We start from the raw sequence: 15,374 nt of genomic DNA on the forward strand, positions 1-15,374 counted from the left end.
GTAGTAGATATGATACAGATATGATACAGTCTTTTGAACTCGGTAGCTACCAACCTCAAACCCTCACAGTATTGTGGCCACAAATAATAAGAATACGAATTCCCTAGTTTAAATTAAAAGGTCTCCCTCGGCGGGGCAATCCCATATGCACGTGCATACCCAGATGCGATGCCCCTGTTTTCATGATATTTCCAAGCACGGAAATCAGTTTTAAAAATTGTGTATTGTTTCCAGGATCTCCTTTACGGTGGAAGTCCTTGATAATAATTATAATGCAGCTCTCTATGCTGCAGAAAACGATGACCTTTTTTCCCTTATTATTGTTTTTGATGATGAACTTTTAATATCAGTCACCCAGCTCGCTCTGAGCAGGCTATCAGCTCGTCGCTTCGGCTGTGTCTCGGCTGAGTTCGGGTGACTCCGTGAATAACAGACTTTCCTCCATTTTGCCTAGTTACCCGAGTGTGTTGAAGGCTCCTCTGCTCCTGTGATCGGTATCACACCGTGAAGAACGTTTTCCCTGCAATGGACGGGTAAGACTGCGTTGTTTATAGAGTAAGAGAGGTAAAAAAAAAATGCAGTTTTTAGTAGCTTAAGTTTATTCTGAAACGAATTTAGTCGCAATCTTAAGCGTTCTGACAAGGCCGCTCGCGCAGACTGTTGATGCATAAACCAATGTTGGCTAATAATAACAAACGCATGCAAACTCCACACATCATATTTTACCGCTAAATAGATGCGATGTGTATACAGAATATCAAAGCGGCGTTCTGAATAATTTAATATCATTTTGTGAATTGTTTCGTTTTATATGAAGAACGGGGACGTGTAATGTAGTGTAGCACCGCGGCTAACGGTACTGTTACTGCGCGGCTGATTTCCTTTGTTTGAAATGTAACTGTCACTCGCTCCCTACACGAGCCGAATATGAATTTGTCGTTACTGAATACGACTTTATTATGCAAAATTTGCTTTTCAATTCAGGTTTATACAAGCATTATTAAGCTTCTTATAACAAACTGCTGACAATACTGACCACATTTGAGTGTCACTTAAAATATTACTTTCTCTTGCGCTATTCTACTGTAATATTTGTAACGTTGAATGAGAAATTGGTGTACGTTACTGATGACATTGTGTTCAGTCGTGACATCGATGTGTTTGTGATTTCGACAGTGTAACAGAACAAACAACCCAGAATTTATCAGAATTTTTAAATATTTTTATATTTTCTCTCTACAGCATTGCAAGTGATGTTGCAGTTGGTGTGAAGGTAAGTGTTTTTTTTTTTCTTAACGTAATTTTAAGATTTTTTTTTATCAAAATATCTAATATCTAAAAAAAATTCTGAGAGCAGAACCATCCACGCGGTCTGGATTATTTTGGGGTAATGTGGATAATGGAATGATGTGAAGTTATATGACTTGTACAACATTTTAATCATTTGAGTGATTTACTGAATTTGCAGTGTACATCTGTGTCTTTCTAGAGAAGCTCAGATGAATTGCTGTCTGGCAGTCTGTACAACAGTTCAAACTCTTCAGTCACTGGTAAGAGGGGGAATAAAACTGTAAATTGGGTGCAATCAGTATAGATTTATTTTTGTGTGAAATTGATATCCGAAAACTGTGCCTACATGGATACAAAAAATGAAAACTCCACAGAATGGCCTGAGATTTGAGAACTTTATCATTCACATAATACTACATGCCCCTATTGTGTAGCGTGTCTAGAATGTAGTACCATTTTAAAGCAATAAGCCATAGAAGCCTTACAACTATTTTAGAACAGCTAAACCCCCGAAGCTGCTCTTACCCCTTGTATTATGTTCGATTTCTGGGTACGATTTTGATGGAGCGGGTTAAATTGACCCTAATTGCCTTTAATGCTATTGCTTAAAAATTACATTATTAAAAACAAGAAGGAATCAGATTTTTTTTTATATCAGTGTTTGTCATACAGTGCAAAACATTTATATAAAAATTATGATTTTTAAAAAATGTTTAACCACATTTTTTAACCCCTTAACTGTTACTGTCCCGCTGGTAGAGTTTACTTCTATATTACTATATTCTATACAACTGTATTACAGTTAAATCCTAATCTACTCATGACAAACTATATATTGTTGGAAAGGTCTAAGACTCCTAAATAGAAATTTTATCACTGTTTTTGTTACAAATTATGTAGAAACAGCAATAGATTAATTTATGACTAAAGTGCACCTCAAAACATAATCATAATAGGAGTTCTGACCTTTGTCACAAAAATTATTTTTCATTTCATTTTTCCCTATCACATGTTTTAGTGATCATCATAAATTATATATCATTTGAAAGCTTAAAACTTCAATTTTAAAACTATTTTGATATCGGACATTGTGTTACCATGGAAATGGTACTTAAAAATATTTTAGCGGGCTCCTCCCACTTAATGGGGGGTGTCATTTTTCAAAATGTATTATGGTCTTTTAGAATTTTATAATCTTGACAAAATATGTATCGTTGGAAAGGTCTGAGTCTCAAGATTCTATATTTGTTGGTTATTTTGTGATAGAAGTAATATTGAGAGAAAAATTTATACATTTGTGACAGAAAAATTGCATCAAAAAAACAATGGAGTTTGAAGGGCAACCGGTGGCTAGTTTTGATATAACACCTAAACAAAATTGCATAGGAACCTCAATTTTTTTTATATCAACTTAAAATTTGGAACACAACTTAGACATGTTCATGGCCCTAAATGAGAAATATTTACAACATTTCTGGAAGAAAAAGATGAGTTAAATAGTATTTCATATACATTGAAAATAGAAATAATAGCTCACTTTTACCATCTGAGTCTGAGTCTTTTTCAGCACTGAAAATAATGAAAAAACAAACAAACAAAAAAAAACCCACCAACATTTACCCAAGAAATATATTTACATATTATATTATTATTAGAAATATATTTATAGGTCTGTACAGTTGCCTTGAAAAAAAAAAGTGGGTCAAATTGACCTTTGAACATCAAAATAGTCAGAACTAGGGCTGTGCGATATGGACAAAAAAAACCTACCGCGATTTCTTTGATCGATTTTGCGGCTTACGCTCTTCTGTGTCAGCCGTGCCACAAGTATAAGTTTTTTATGTGTATTTACGCTTTGGTTTGAAAGAAAACAGCGCATCCATGCAGTTTTGTTGTTGTGGAAGAGCGTACACCACCTGCGTACTGCTCAGATTTGCCAAAATGGCGCTACGCTGATTTGGAGAGACAAGGATATATGGATTCTATGGATTCTGTCAACTCAAATCTGACTGGCTCTGACCTTTGGCAATTAGCATCAACTTCTCCAGACTGTACATGACTCTACATAACCGAAAGTTTATGTGGGGTGTAAATATATTCATCTACTTTCCATATTATGGCGTCATCAGGGGGTGGCCATCTCGAATTTCATAATATTCAGGAAATAGTAGATATTGAATTGATGTTTGAACTTATTTGCATGTTTGTTTTTTCTTGTTTTTTGTCTTTTTATCCTCATTCCAAATGACCAGTAACAGTCTGAGTTCATTCAGAGCCGCACAGACACGTTTGTTCATTCGGGGCATTTTATGCAGATAGCCTATAAGTTGTAATATTAACATTATTGTTGTATAAATAATGAAGTGTATTCTAAATGAGATAAATGATGTTAAATCCCATTTATTACCAGTAGCTTCATTCTACGGGTCATCTTCAGTGTGCGCAGCTTGTTGTGAATTCTTAGGGTTTCGCTGACGTTTAATGTTAACTATCTTTTAATCAAAACATAAAACACCATTTTCCCTGTTTGTATCTGCGAGGCATCTGTTACACATTTTCCCTGTGTGTTAACATAATTATGACTGTCGTATGTCTGTCTTGACTCTTGGTAATTTATTTTACCCCACCCCCAAAACATATTATTCGACTATGTCGAATATCGGCAAGATTCGAAAATTCCAATTCGACTATGAAAATCCTTAGTCGGGGACACCTCTAGTTCTCTCTGAAGAAATTTTAAGTAAACATGATAATCCATGTTTTTCTCCAGTGTATAGAAGTGTGCAGATGTTTTCTCCTCTCTGTGGATGCATAAGTCTCATATTTTATATTAAAGACATTGACTCTGTTTTTGATTTTACATACCTCCTGATTAAAAATTAAGAAATTACTGTAAAATATTTAGCATGTTAACAAGTAACCCTGCAGTTGTTTGTAAAACAATAGTTTTCTGTCAAATAAAATTATATATATTTTTTCTTCTTATTTTATTTATTTATTTATGGTTATTTTGTTTTAAAAAGCACATTTTAAATTGCAAATCGCAATTTTAACCATGAAAATTGCAATTAGATTTGGTGCGAGATGCTGAAAAAAAATCAAGGGACAACAAAATGGCCAAAATCATTTGACACGCATACAGAAGGCATTTTGTAAAACAAGTGCCAGTAGAATGCGAGATCACATCCAATCTGAAAGGACACTAAGTCATTTTTTGCTTATTCATGAAATATAAACAAAATATGGAAAACTGAAACACTGTACATCTGTATTGATTATCATTTCCCCAGTTACTGGCAAATAATATATAGGTGGTCCAATTATCATATAAACATAAACATAAAAAAAAAAAAAAAACCTTTTGAAGTGCAGGTATATTTCTGATTTATTTGACAGCTAATGGAAGTGACAGTAAGAAACTGAGGGTGGAGGACAGTATGGACAGCCCACCATCCAGAGTCATTCATATCCGGAAACTCCCCAATGAGGTTTCTGAGACTGAGGTCATCGCCCTGGGTTTGCCCTTTGGAAAGGTCACTAATATCCTGATGCTTAAAGGCAAAAATCAGGTATGTGATGGGGGATGGTTGTGAGGAACGTTAAACCAAGCTCCTGTTGTGATAGCAAAGAGATAGAGCTTCTGAAATTCAATTTAGTGTTTAAAATTTCTTGTTAAAGCTGTTTTTCAAATTGGGTGAACAAAGTTTTTGCTCATTCATTTGGAAAAAGAGCCTTTCTTCATTTTGAACACTTTCCCTCAATTAGGCATTTTTGGAGCTAGGAACAGAGGAAGCAGCTGTTACCATGGTGACCTACTACACAGCTGTTACACCTCAAGTGCGTAATGTCCCAGTGTTCATTCAGTACTCCAACCACAAAGAACTCAAGACTGACAGTGCGCTCAACCAGGTTAGAAATTGCACTCCTTGTTTTAATTTTTCAAAACTAAAATTAGCAACAGAAGTGTGTAATTAGTGTAGTTCTAGTCCTAATTGGTTCCCTTGCTTTCTTTCCAAAGCGAGCTCAAGCTGTGCTTCAGGCGGTGTCCGCGGTACAGGAGGGTGGCTCTCCAAGCTCGGCGGCCGGCGAGAGTGTGTTAACGCCTGCCCCCAGCCCAGTACTGCGAATAATCATCGACAACATGTTCTACCCAGTCACCCTGGACGTCCTCCAACAGGTCACTGGCCACCGCAGGCATCCATCTGGAATAAACTGCAGTTTAAAAAAAAACAGCCGAATGTATTTTTACACTCTCATGCCTCTGAATTAACAGGACTTTGCACTGATCTCTCTTAGATCTTCTCCAAGTTTGGGACCGTCATGAAGATAATCACATTTACCAAAAATAATCAGTTCCAGGCTCTTTTGCAGTTCAGTGACCCAGTAAATGCCCAGCAGGCCAAATTGGTGAGTGAACGAAGAGGAGGATTGAAACCACCGCAAAATCTATAAATGTGTAATGATGTGCCAAAGCACTGTTATGAGATTTTTAATGCGATGGTTATGGCCACAGGCAAATTATGATCCAGTCATATGTTGGTTTAGTACCTTTCTTTCATTTATGCGATGAAATGACTGCAGTTGTCATTACTTGTAGAGGAGCGTTTTTATTACTTTGAGCCAGGGCCCTACATTACGCGCTGGCTGTAATTATTCTTATCCTTATTCACCCATGTCATAGAATAACAAATGTCTTGCTCTCATCCTCCGTCTCTCTTTTTCGCTTCCTTTCATTGAAGTCCTTGGATGGCCAGAACATATACAACTCCTGCTGCACTTTGCGCATCGACTTCTCCAAGCTGGTCAACCTGAATGTAAAATACAACAACGACAAAAGCCGGGATTACACCCGGCCCGAGCTGCCCTCAGGAGATGGTCAGCCGCCCGTGGACCCATCTGTGGCAGCCACTCTCAGCAAAGATTCCACCTCCCTGCTCGGTAAGTTAGAAAACGCTCTCACTTGTGTCTCAAACGTTGCTCAATCACGCCTTTAAGACCCATCTTCCCTGTCATTCTCTGACATGCATCATCATCTCCTGTCTGCATAGCTTCAGTTTCAGAGCAGGGTAGAGGTGTGAATGCTTCCTCTCTATTGTGATTCAGTTTTCTAGTTCTTGGTTGAAAATGGGTCAATGGTTCCTGAAATGCAATCCCGTCTAATTGATGTGCTCTCCAGACACGTTGCTTTACGTTTTTGCCGCTTCCACGGCCCCCAGTCTGTGTTTTTTATCCCGTAAGACTTTGACTATACACGTTCTCCTTAGGTACTCCCTCTGGAATGGTAACTTCCTACTCTAGTGGTGGAGGGTTTCCATCTTCTCTAGGTACCTATGCTTCCATTTACTTTCCCTTTTCCTTTTGATTTTCTAACCCTACTTGAATGCGCTCTTCCTTCTGAAGGACAGGGACTTTTCCAGTGCTGTCAGAATTGGCAGGGCTTTCATGTTGAAACCACCCCAACCATTTGTCCTGACTTGACATGCAGGATTCATAAACAGTGTCGTTATTTGTCAAAGCATAAATCTGAAGCTGCAACAATAAGCCCTTCCATTCTGCATTATGGGCCAGATGTAATAGATTGACACGCACACTAATTAGGGACCCGTATTTCAGACAGACTGGCAATCCAAACTGCCAAACACGAGTTCCCTTTAGCTAAAGCAGAGCGCCTATTGAGCGGCTAACTACAGTGAGCAGAGAGGGCCCAAAAAGCAATTTTGTTCGGATATTGCTCTAGAGTGCCAGTCTGTGTGAAATCGGTTCAGATAGCAATCTGCCTAGCGGCAGATATTGACTCTGAGATGTGGGTTTGCCAGAGGTGTGTGGTGTGGGCTGCATAACTGCATGTGCTTGGTGTGGTGGGTGCAGACAGGTAGAATGCATGGCCACAGGGCAGATCCGCCTGAGATGCTGAGCTGTAGGCTCTTCTGGGCTGTGTGAGCTGACACGGTCCTTCCTCTCTCCTCCTCTCTCTGTAGGGGCCATCAGCCCTCTGAGTGCAGCAGCAGCAGCGGCGGCAGCAGCAGGGAGGGTGGCGTTGTCTGGACATTCGGGACCTGGTGGAGTGCTCCTGGTCAGCAACCTCAACGAAGAGGTCAGTACACACCCACAACACACACACACAAACATCCCTGCTCTCTCTGTTCAGTCTTTTCATTATGTCTATCAGGTCACCAGTACACTGTATGTCTCAGGTTTTATATGTTCAGTCCTCATCTGTTAAAGATCATTTTTGAGTTGGAGGGGCCTTAACATAACCTTCACGGCATTTAGCAGCAGAGCAGTGTTAACATACATGAAAGGATTCTTGGTGATGTCATAAGCCTTTTCAAAATTGTTACATATTTTTTCATTAAATACTAGAGCTGTATAAAAACACAAAACTTTAAAATGAATCTTCATTAGCAGTTGCAAGAACTAATATAATTTTTAAAACCACAAGAGCATTTTAATGCATGATTGTTTTTGGTAAACATTTTTAAACCTCACCAGTTGCCCCACATATGTGCTTTCATTATTTAAATTTATACGTCATTTCAAAGCTTGCAATTGCATTATATTTGCTTTATTAAGCTGTAATGGCCAAAAATATTACATTACAAGTGTGAAAATGAAAGCGTAAATTCACCAAGAAATGGAAATTCTGTCATCGTTCACCCACCCTTCACCAAGAAATGGAAATTCTGTTTTCTTTTTCTGACATTGTTCCATTGCAAGTTTTCCATAGGTAGAACATTCATTTAAGATATAAATTACTAAAAAAATTTTTTTGGAAATTCTGTCATCGTGTCCACACAGCTCCAACACAAAACATTCAGTGACAAAAAAGTGGTTTTAATGCAAGCAGTCTGAAGGTGCAAGAAAACGTATTTAAGCTGTAAAATACTACACAGATTTTTTTTTTTTTGCTTTACCCAATTCTAGAACGCTTGCTCCAACACTAGTGTGGAAATCCTCAACCAATGTTTGAGTTTAGGCCCAATTTAGGAATTAGTGTGTTGGTTTTAGGAGGTAAGATAGTGTGTGATGGTTTTAGGCAGTGTTTTTTTTTGGTTTAGATAGTGTTTGATGGTTGGAGGTGTTTGATCCTCATTCATTTAGGCTTGTAGTGGCCATATATGATATGTAACAGATTTCATTTAAGCCTTTTTTTCAATCTTTAGTTAGCATACCTACACATACAGACTCAACCTTGCTTGCTTCATGGTCTAGAACAAACCTCATTGGTTCTCACGTATCAAGCAAGCATGGTTGAGCTCATATTTGATGAGCTCTGTGTGCGGTCATCAATGTTTATATGTGAATAAAAGCCTAAATTTAATCTGAAATAAAAACAACATGAGGCTGAGTAAATGATGACAGAATTTTTTGGGGTGAATGCAGAGTGTGTTTGTCACGGCACACTTTATGAACAAAAACGAGAAAATACCCAGCCCTTACTAAATGCATCATCTTCTTGATTCCAAACACTGTAATCACATTCTCATGCTAACTTTGCTCTCTTGCTGGATGTTCTGAAGTTGATTTCAAAGTCATTTCAGTCACTTTTCTAATGTGCCTTAGATTGAGAATGATGTATTCAGTCACACACAGTGAACACTGAGCAGGTGACTTGTCTTGACATGACTTCAAGGTTGACCTGTGTCTCATTTCCATCCTCAGTTTATTTCATATATTATGGTCAATGTTATTTCAGTATATTTGCAGTTAGTAGTGAATTGATAGTGACTAGTAATGAATTAAAACCTGTAGCTCGTTGTTCTCTTTTGTGATATTTATACTTGCAGAAATATACTGAAAGCATTCTCAGTAAGGTTTTCGTCAAAATGGAGGGTCTCTCTGCAGTCTCTCCTCTGTGCAAATTTTGATCACTGTCTCTCCTCTGTCTTTATCTCTCCCCCTCTCTCTGGCTCTCTCTCTCTCTCTCTCTCTCTCTCCCCCTCGCACCTTTTCACAAGCGCTCTGTCTGGAAGTAATATCTAACTGTCTTTTCTCTCTAAGCTGTATCTCTCTCTTCCTCTCCTGATGCTCCACTGCCTCTCTCTAAGCTATTCAAAGTTGGTATGAAACATGGTAGCCCCACCCGCCTCTCTCATTTCTCTCACACTCTCTCTCACTTTGTCTTTTTGAAGTGTCCCAGTAATTTCCCCATCATGGTTTCTGTTTTCCCAAACACTTGTGGGTTTGTGGAGTTTTCGACATGATGTGCTCTCTATTGATGCCATAACTCTGCAAGGTGGTTTTCATGCTTAATCGCTGCATGGCCCCTCCCCTTTACAGCTATAGGCTGATGTTTTGTTTGTTTGTTTTTTCCCCTTAACACTTTCTCAACCAAAGCCTTCCACGCGCTCTGCATGCTTTGTCCTTCTCACAGCGTTTGTGCCCTGCCCATACTCGGTCTTGGGTGACTACGTTTGGCACTGTTAAACATAGTCGGGGGAAGCAAAAGAAAAAGAGAACCCTGCCATTTTCTGACCAAACTCCTGCATTTCCTATGTACTGACCTGTATATTATTTTTGTCCCCCTTCCAACCTTTTTCTTTTTTTTTTTTTTTTTTATCCCACGCTGCTTCCAACTCCTTCTTTTCCCTCTCCTCTTCTCTCCTCTCCTGACTCCTCTGTGATTGGTTGGCCCTTTCTCTCCTGCAATCCTGTCTCCCCGCCCTCCACCCATTCATGCTTTGTGCCTGAACCAAAACAAATGTTCCTCCTCGGACCGACTTGCCCCAATTAACTGCCTTGAACCATGCTCCATGACCACCTCACCATTCTACGGGAAACCACCCTCCGTTATGGATGATCTGGTTCATCTCCGCTCTACCTCGACTCTTCTCTCTTCCTGTCTTACGCTGCTTGCTCTTCTCTCCTTCTAAAGATGGTTACGCCCCAAAGTCTGTTTACCCTCTTCGGTATGTTATTGTTAGCAATCTACCTCTTTTTTTTGTTTATCTATTGTTAATTTCATTTCAGTTTTATTTTCACTTTCATTTATCATTTTCAGGGTTAGTTATTAATCTGGCACTAGTGTAACAACAGTTTCTTAGTTTTCCAATTTAATTGGTTTAGTTCTACAATGCCAAATTTCAAATGAACTAATTTTTTGTTTGTTTTTCCTTGGCTTTGGAAGCCTCTGTCTCTATCTTGCTCTATCTGTCTCTCTTCATGTACAGCTTATATTAATGCATGGTTGATTATTTTGCATGTAGGCTTTTGATTTTAACTTTGCCATATCACATGAGCTTGTTTTTGGAGGGCGTATCAAATTGTGCCTGTTAGAAACACTGTTTTGGACTCTTTGGTGTAGATAATTTGGAAGATTTGTACCATCATCTTCACCTTTCATGTCAGAACCGGAGCTTCTGAAGCACTAACTTGTCCTTCCTGGTTCACTCCTCCCCTCCTCCTCCTTCCCTCCCTCTTCCATCTGCCTCTTGCTTAACCGAAGGTGTCTACGGTGACGTGCAGCGTGTGAAGATCCTTTACAATAAGAAGGACAGTGCTTTAATCCAGATGTCTGATGGAAACCAAGCTCAGTTAGGTAAGCTGACACAGTCTTTTTTTGTGATTAACATGTAGCATATTTATATCGCATTGAGATGAAGAAAGAGCTCTCTGGGTCTTTATTATCTAGCCATGAGCCATCTGAATGGGCAGAAGATGTATGGCAAGATCATTCGTGTGACCCTCTCCAAGCACCAGACGGTACAGCTGCCCAGGGAGGGTTTAGATGATCAGGGCTTGACCAAGGACTTTACCAGTTCTCCTCTGCATCGCTTCAAGAAGCCTGGGTCTAAGAACTTCCAGAACATCTTCCCCCCTTCAGCTACTCTCCATCTCTCTAACATACCGTGAGTATGCAGGAAAACCTCAGCTCTAATGAATGCCAGTGGTGATTTTTCTATAGGTTTTGCCATTTTATTAATACTTGTGACTTGTTCTGGAATCATAAATCTTGGACCAACTGCTGACCAACTTTTTAAAGTAATTGTCGTTTTTTTCCCCTTTCTTTCAGTTCAAGTCTGAGATTAAAATGTGGCTACCAAGGAAAATTTGTTTTCCTTTTTTATTGGTTCATGCATCATGATAACATTTTACCATTTACTCTGAGGAAATGCTAATAACTGCTTGTTTCCCCTCCAGTGAGAATGTGACAGAGGAGGATTTACGACTGCTCTTCTCAAATTCCGGCGGTACAGTGAAAGCGTTCAAGTTTTTCCAGTAAGAACCCACTGTATTCCATTTCTTAGTCATTTTTGTCTACGTTCACTATCCTCGGTATGACCGACTCTTATTTTTATTATTATTATTTCTAGAGATCGCAAAATGGCTCTGCTGCAGACGTCCACGGTGGAGGAGGCGATTCAGGCACTCATTGACCTTCACAACTACGACATGGGCCGTGGCCACCGCCTGAGAGTGTCTTTCTCAAAGTCCACCATCTGAGGATCCCCTGGTGCTATGCCACCTTTCCTGTTTCTCCCCCAGGAGCCTCAAATTCATTTTTACCAGTCATTCCTTTACACCATATCAAGAACTTCAATGAGAATGGCCCTTAAAGGAACACTCGCTCCGTATCCGCTCCTGCTATTGTTTGTGTATGGCCAGCTGTTATTCTGTTTTAGGATGGATTGACAAAAATGTGCCTTACTTAGCAAAACAGGATCATCCCTTTGCTCCCGTTGTTACACATTATAGAGGTTTAGGCACATTATGTGTGATGATACCGAAAACGTAACCTTGCGTTGTTGTTTTGATGGGTTTTGAAAGTGATTGTTTTCACTCTTGCCCAACGTGGCCTCACCATGTCATTTTTCAAAACCAATTCAATTCAAGCTTTGAAAGCTAGTCGGGTTGCTTTGATTCAAAGGCAAAAGCTCATTTTTTACGATCTGTTGAATTGAATCTGAACTGAATTTGATGGAACATGCTCCAAGTTGTAAATGATCTTGTGCATTAGTTTTATTTTGGGCTGTAGTGTTTTTTTCTTCTTTGATCAGGCACCCAAGGTACTTTTAGTGATTGAAACCTGTGGTAAACAAAACACTGACAGTGGGGAGCACAGTGTGTGATGTATAGTATCTGATATCTGAGTTGCATGTGTCAGATTGACCATGTTTGATGTTGTGATGTCACATTAATGTAGGGACTGTTGGGACCAAAGTAAATGTGCCTTTAGTCTTACTTTATTCTGCATTGTACAAAATGTTTTATTCAGCCTCTGGAATATTTTTATCGATGAAAAAAAAAAAAAATCAAGACTTTCCAACTGACATCACTCATATAAATGATCCTTAATTGTCCTTGATTGTGGCTGTACGAGAATCGCTCACCGATTCTATTGAAAAATGACTTTTTTTTTGTGGTCTAGGCCTGGGAAACAAAGGGGAGGGGGGTGTTCTGTAAATTTTCTACATGAATTGAGTTTTTACATCTTTAGAAATGTAAAGTTCAGTATAGAAGCGGCACAATTAAAGGTTCTTTTTTCTACCAAGCTCATGCTTGACAGTCCCTGTGTGGTGTAGTGCTTTTATCTTGTAGCATGCTGAATAAACTCTTCTCGCTCTGCATTCACCTCTGCCTCTCTGCTGTCTCTTCCTCTTCCTGTACTGTCCTCTGTATCTCACTTAGCTCTTTTTCTTTGATATACTCGTTCCAGGGTGGAGAAATACGCCCTGGAAGTAGAACATGAAAACAATGTAATCTTTGACTTTATTTGCAGTGATCATCTGTAATTTTCCCATCCTGTTGTCATGTTTCTTCTCTATTTTCTCATGCTTATCCCCAGATCTCTCCGTTTACATATCCATCCTACCTAGACATCAATGTGCATGCCATTTTTATGTCCCCATAATCTTTTTCCAGAAGTAGGGTGTTTGGGCAACAGATTGGTACCTGTGTTTAGTTATGTGGTACAATGGTGAAAAGGTGCTTAAAGCCTTTCAGCATGCAGCTGATTGCGTGTCGAAGCAAATGATTGTCTGGTGGAGAAAGGACAATCAACTAGCACCGATTTGAGCCAAGATGCAAGGTACAAAAATTGCAGCTTGCACCATTTTTGTGAACTTGTATAAACAACAGTGCAGTGCTAGAATCCTCCTGGGAGAGTTTCTTTTTTGGTAAGAATGCATTATTTTTTTTTATAGAAAGAAAGCTTTTACAGAGTACAATGCCTTTGCTATAGTAAAACGTGAAGGAAATGTAACTTTTTGGGGTTGTGTTGCCTTTAGGGTTGGGTGCTTAGCATAATTTTTTTTTTTGGATTTTGCAACCTAGAACTGTGTGATAAGGTTGTTTCCACAAATGTCATAGCACATGAAACCAAACAGAAAAGTAACTAAAAATATGTCTCTATAGGTGAAGACGTTGCCTGTTTTCATGTTCTATTAACAGAAGCTGCAATATTGATATATTAAATTAATTACTATACATTATGTGATTCAAGACGTTTTAAGAACTGCATTTTCATCAGTAAAACAAATATTGTGGGGGAAAATTATTTCTTGATTTAGATTTTTTTTTATCATTTTAATTCAGATTAGAGTTTAATTCATATATTACTTTTATTCAGATTAGAGTTTAATTCATATATTACTTTTATTACTTTTGTATTAATAAGCTATGTATTGATGTGACCCCAATATGCTTCTCATATTTTGCAATTCATATTGGAACATTTGCTAATTTAAATTTCTAAATAAAAATGTGCTCTTTTGAATGTGCTAATTGAACTTAACCAGCATGCTCTGAAGCTCAGGCTTTTTCCTAAAGCTTTGGGATCTTGTTATTGTGTTGCGAATGTTCTGGATGTCAAAGCTCCCTCGAGCAATCCAAGCCCACTCTGCTCAGTGTGTTGTTGCAAGGCCATCTGTAACTTGCCACGTAACCTTTAATACCTGGAAACAACAACAACAACAAAAAAAAAATGAATGTTTCTCTCTGCTTTACATTAACATTTAGTCATTTAGCAGATGCTTTTATCCAAAGCGACTTACAAATGAGGACACTGCTCTGCTTTGAGGACAGACTGCCAGAGAACAAGCTGTAGGCCCAATACAGGTCAGTTCAGAGATCAACAGGGCACAAAATACTACTAGCATTGTTTGACTTGACAATTGATATGTTTTCCTTCAACAACTGATATAATTGTAGCGCAGTTGTGGATGGTTATCTTGAGACTTCATGCAGTGCTTAATAGGAGCCTTCAGTTGTACTGTGACAGATCACATTTCCACATGCCCAGTCTAGTTCAGAGCAGTTTTTCTACTGTAGGTACAGAAATAGTGTCATTGTCTTGCCCTTCCTTAGTTTTTGTAGGTCAAAATTATTTCCCAAGGAGAATTAAATATTTAGGAGAGACAAGTATGATCATTCCACTGTCTTTACTTTGGGAAATTGGCACTGGTATTAGAGGTTGCACTGGGTTTGAATTATTAAACAGCTCTCTGATATTCAGCAGATTTAATTAGCATAGCGTAATTATGACCCAAATGTCAACAGACTCAATGGTTCTCCATATATTAAATATATCTCCAACCGATCTCCATATTATTACTTCATTTTTCCTTTAATCACTTCCTGTTATGTGTCAATTTGACAGTTTTGCTCTTTCTCCAAGCTTTGTATTTCCTAACGTGAATTGGAAAACAGCATTGGGCCATATACTAGCTGTGAAGTTGAGGATGTAGAATAACCTTGGGCAAAACCTACAGCTCATGCTCTTAAAGGGATAGTTCACTCAAAATGTTGTTCCAAGCCTGTTTGGCTTTCTTTCATCAATGAAACACAATACTTTATTATTCTTTGTTAAGAAAATTTTGGCCACTATTTTCAATATAGTGAAAGAAACCATATGTGGATTTGGGCTCAGTTGCAGTAGCAGCGCAAAAGGTTGTGGGCTTGATTCCCAAGGAACACATGTTAGGTAAAAAAAAAAGTAAAAATAAAATGTTAGCACGGATGCACTGGAAGTTGCTTTGGATAAAAGTGTCTGCTAAATCCATAAATGTATGTAAATGTAAATAACACCCAGCTGGGAACGTTCTCAGAACTTTGGCTAATGTTCTTTCAGCAATGTTAATAGAATG

The 15,374-nt window shown here is 38.6% G+C and overlaps 1 protein-coding gene across 2 annotated transcripts; it reads left to right on the forward strand.

The window, feature by feature from the left end:
* Window positions 1-389: 389 nt before the first annotated feature.
* Window positions 390-12,781, forward strand: LOC109053638 (polypyrimidine tract-binding protein 2-like). 2 transcript variants are annotated; one of them, XM_042718056.1, is made up of 15 exons: window positions 390-533; window positions 1,243-1,273; window positions 1,490-1,550; window positions 4,687-4,859; window positions 5,056-5,199; window positions 5,309-5,467; window positions 5,587-5,697; window positions 6,030-6,228; window positions 6,555-6,614; window positions 7,269-7,384; window positions 10,166-10,199; window positions 10,736-10,828; window positions 10,922-11,138; window positions 11,431-11,508; window positions 11,604-12,781. In XM_042718056.1, exons 1-15 carry the CDS (start codon window positions 526-528, stop codon window positions 11,731-11,733), a joined length of 1,614 nt encoding a protein of 537 aa, XP_042573990.1. In that variant the 5' UTR covers window positions 390-525; the 3' UTR covers window positions 11,734-12,781. The 2 variants fall into 2 exon arrangements, with proteins under 2 accessions (XP_042573990.1, XP_042573991.1); XM_042718057.1 differs by lacking the exon at window positions 6,555-6,614 and having other exon boundaries at window positions 391-533.
* The last annotated feature ends 2,593 nt before the right edge of the window (window positions 12,782-15,374 follow it).

The sequence above is a fragment of the Cyprinus carpio genome, chromosome B2, assembly GCF_018340385.1.
Source record: "Cyprinus carpio isolate SPL01 chromosome B2, ASM1834038v1, whole genome shotgun sequence".
NCBI lineage: Eukaryota > Metazoa > Chordata > Actinopteri > Cypriniformes > Cyprinidae > Cyprinus > Cyprinus carpio.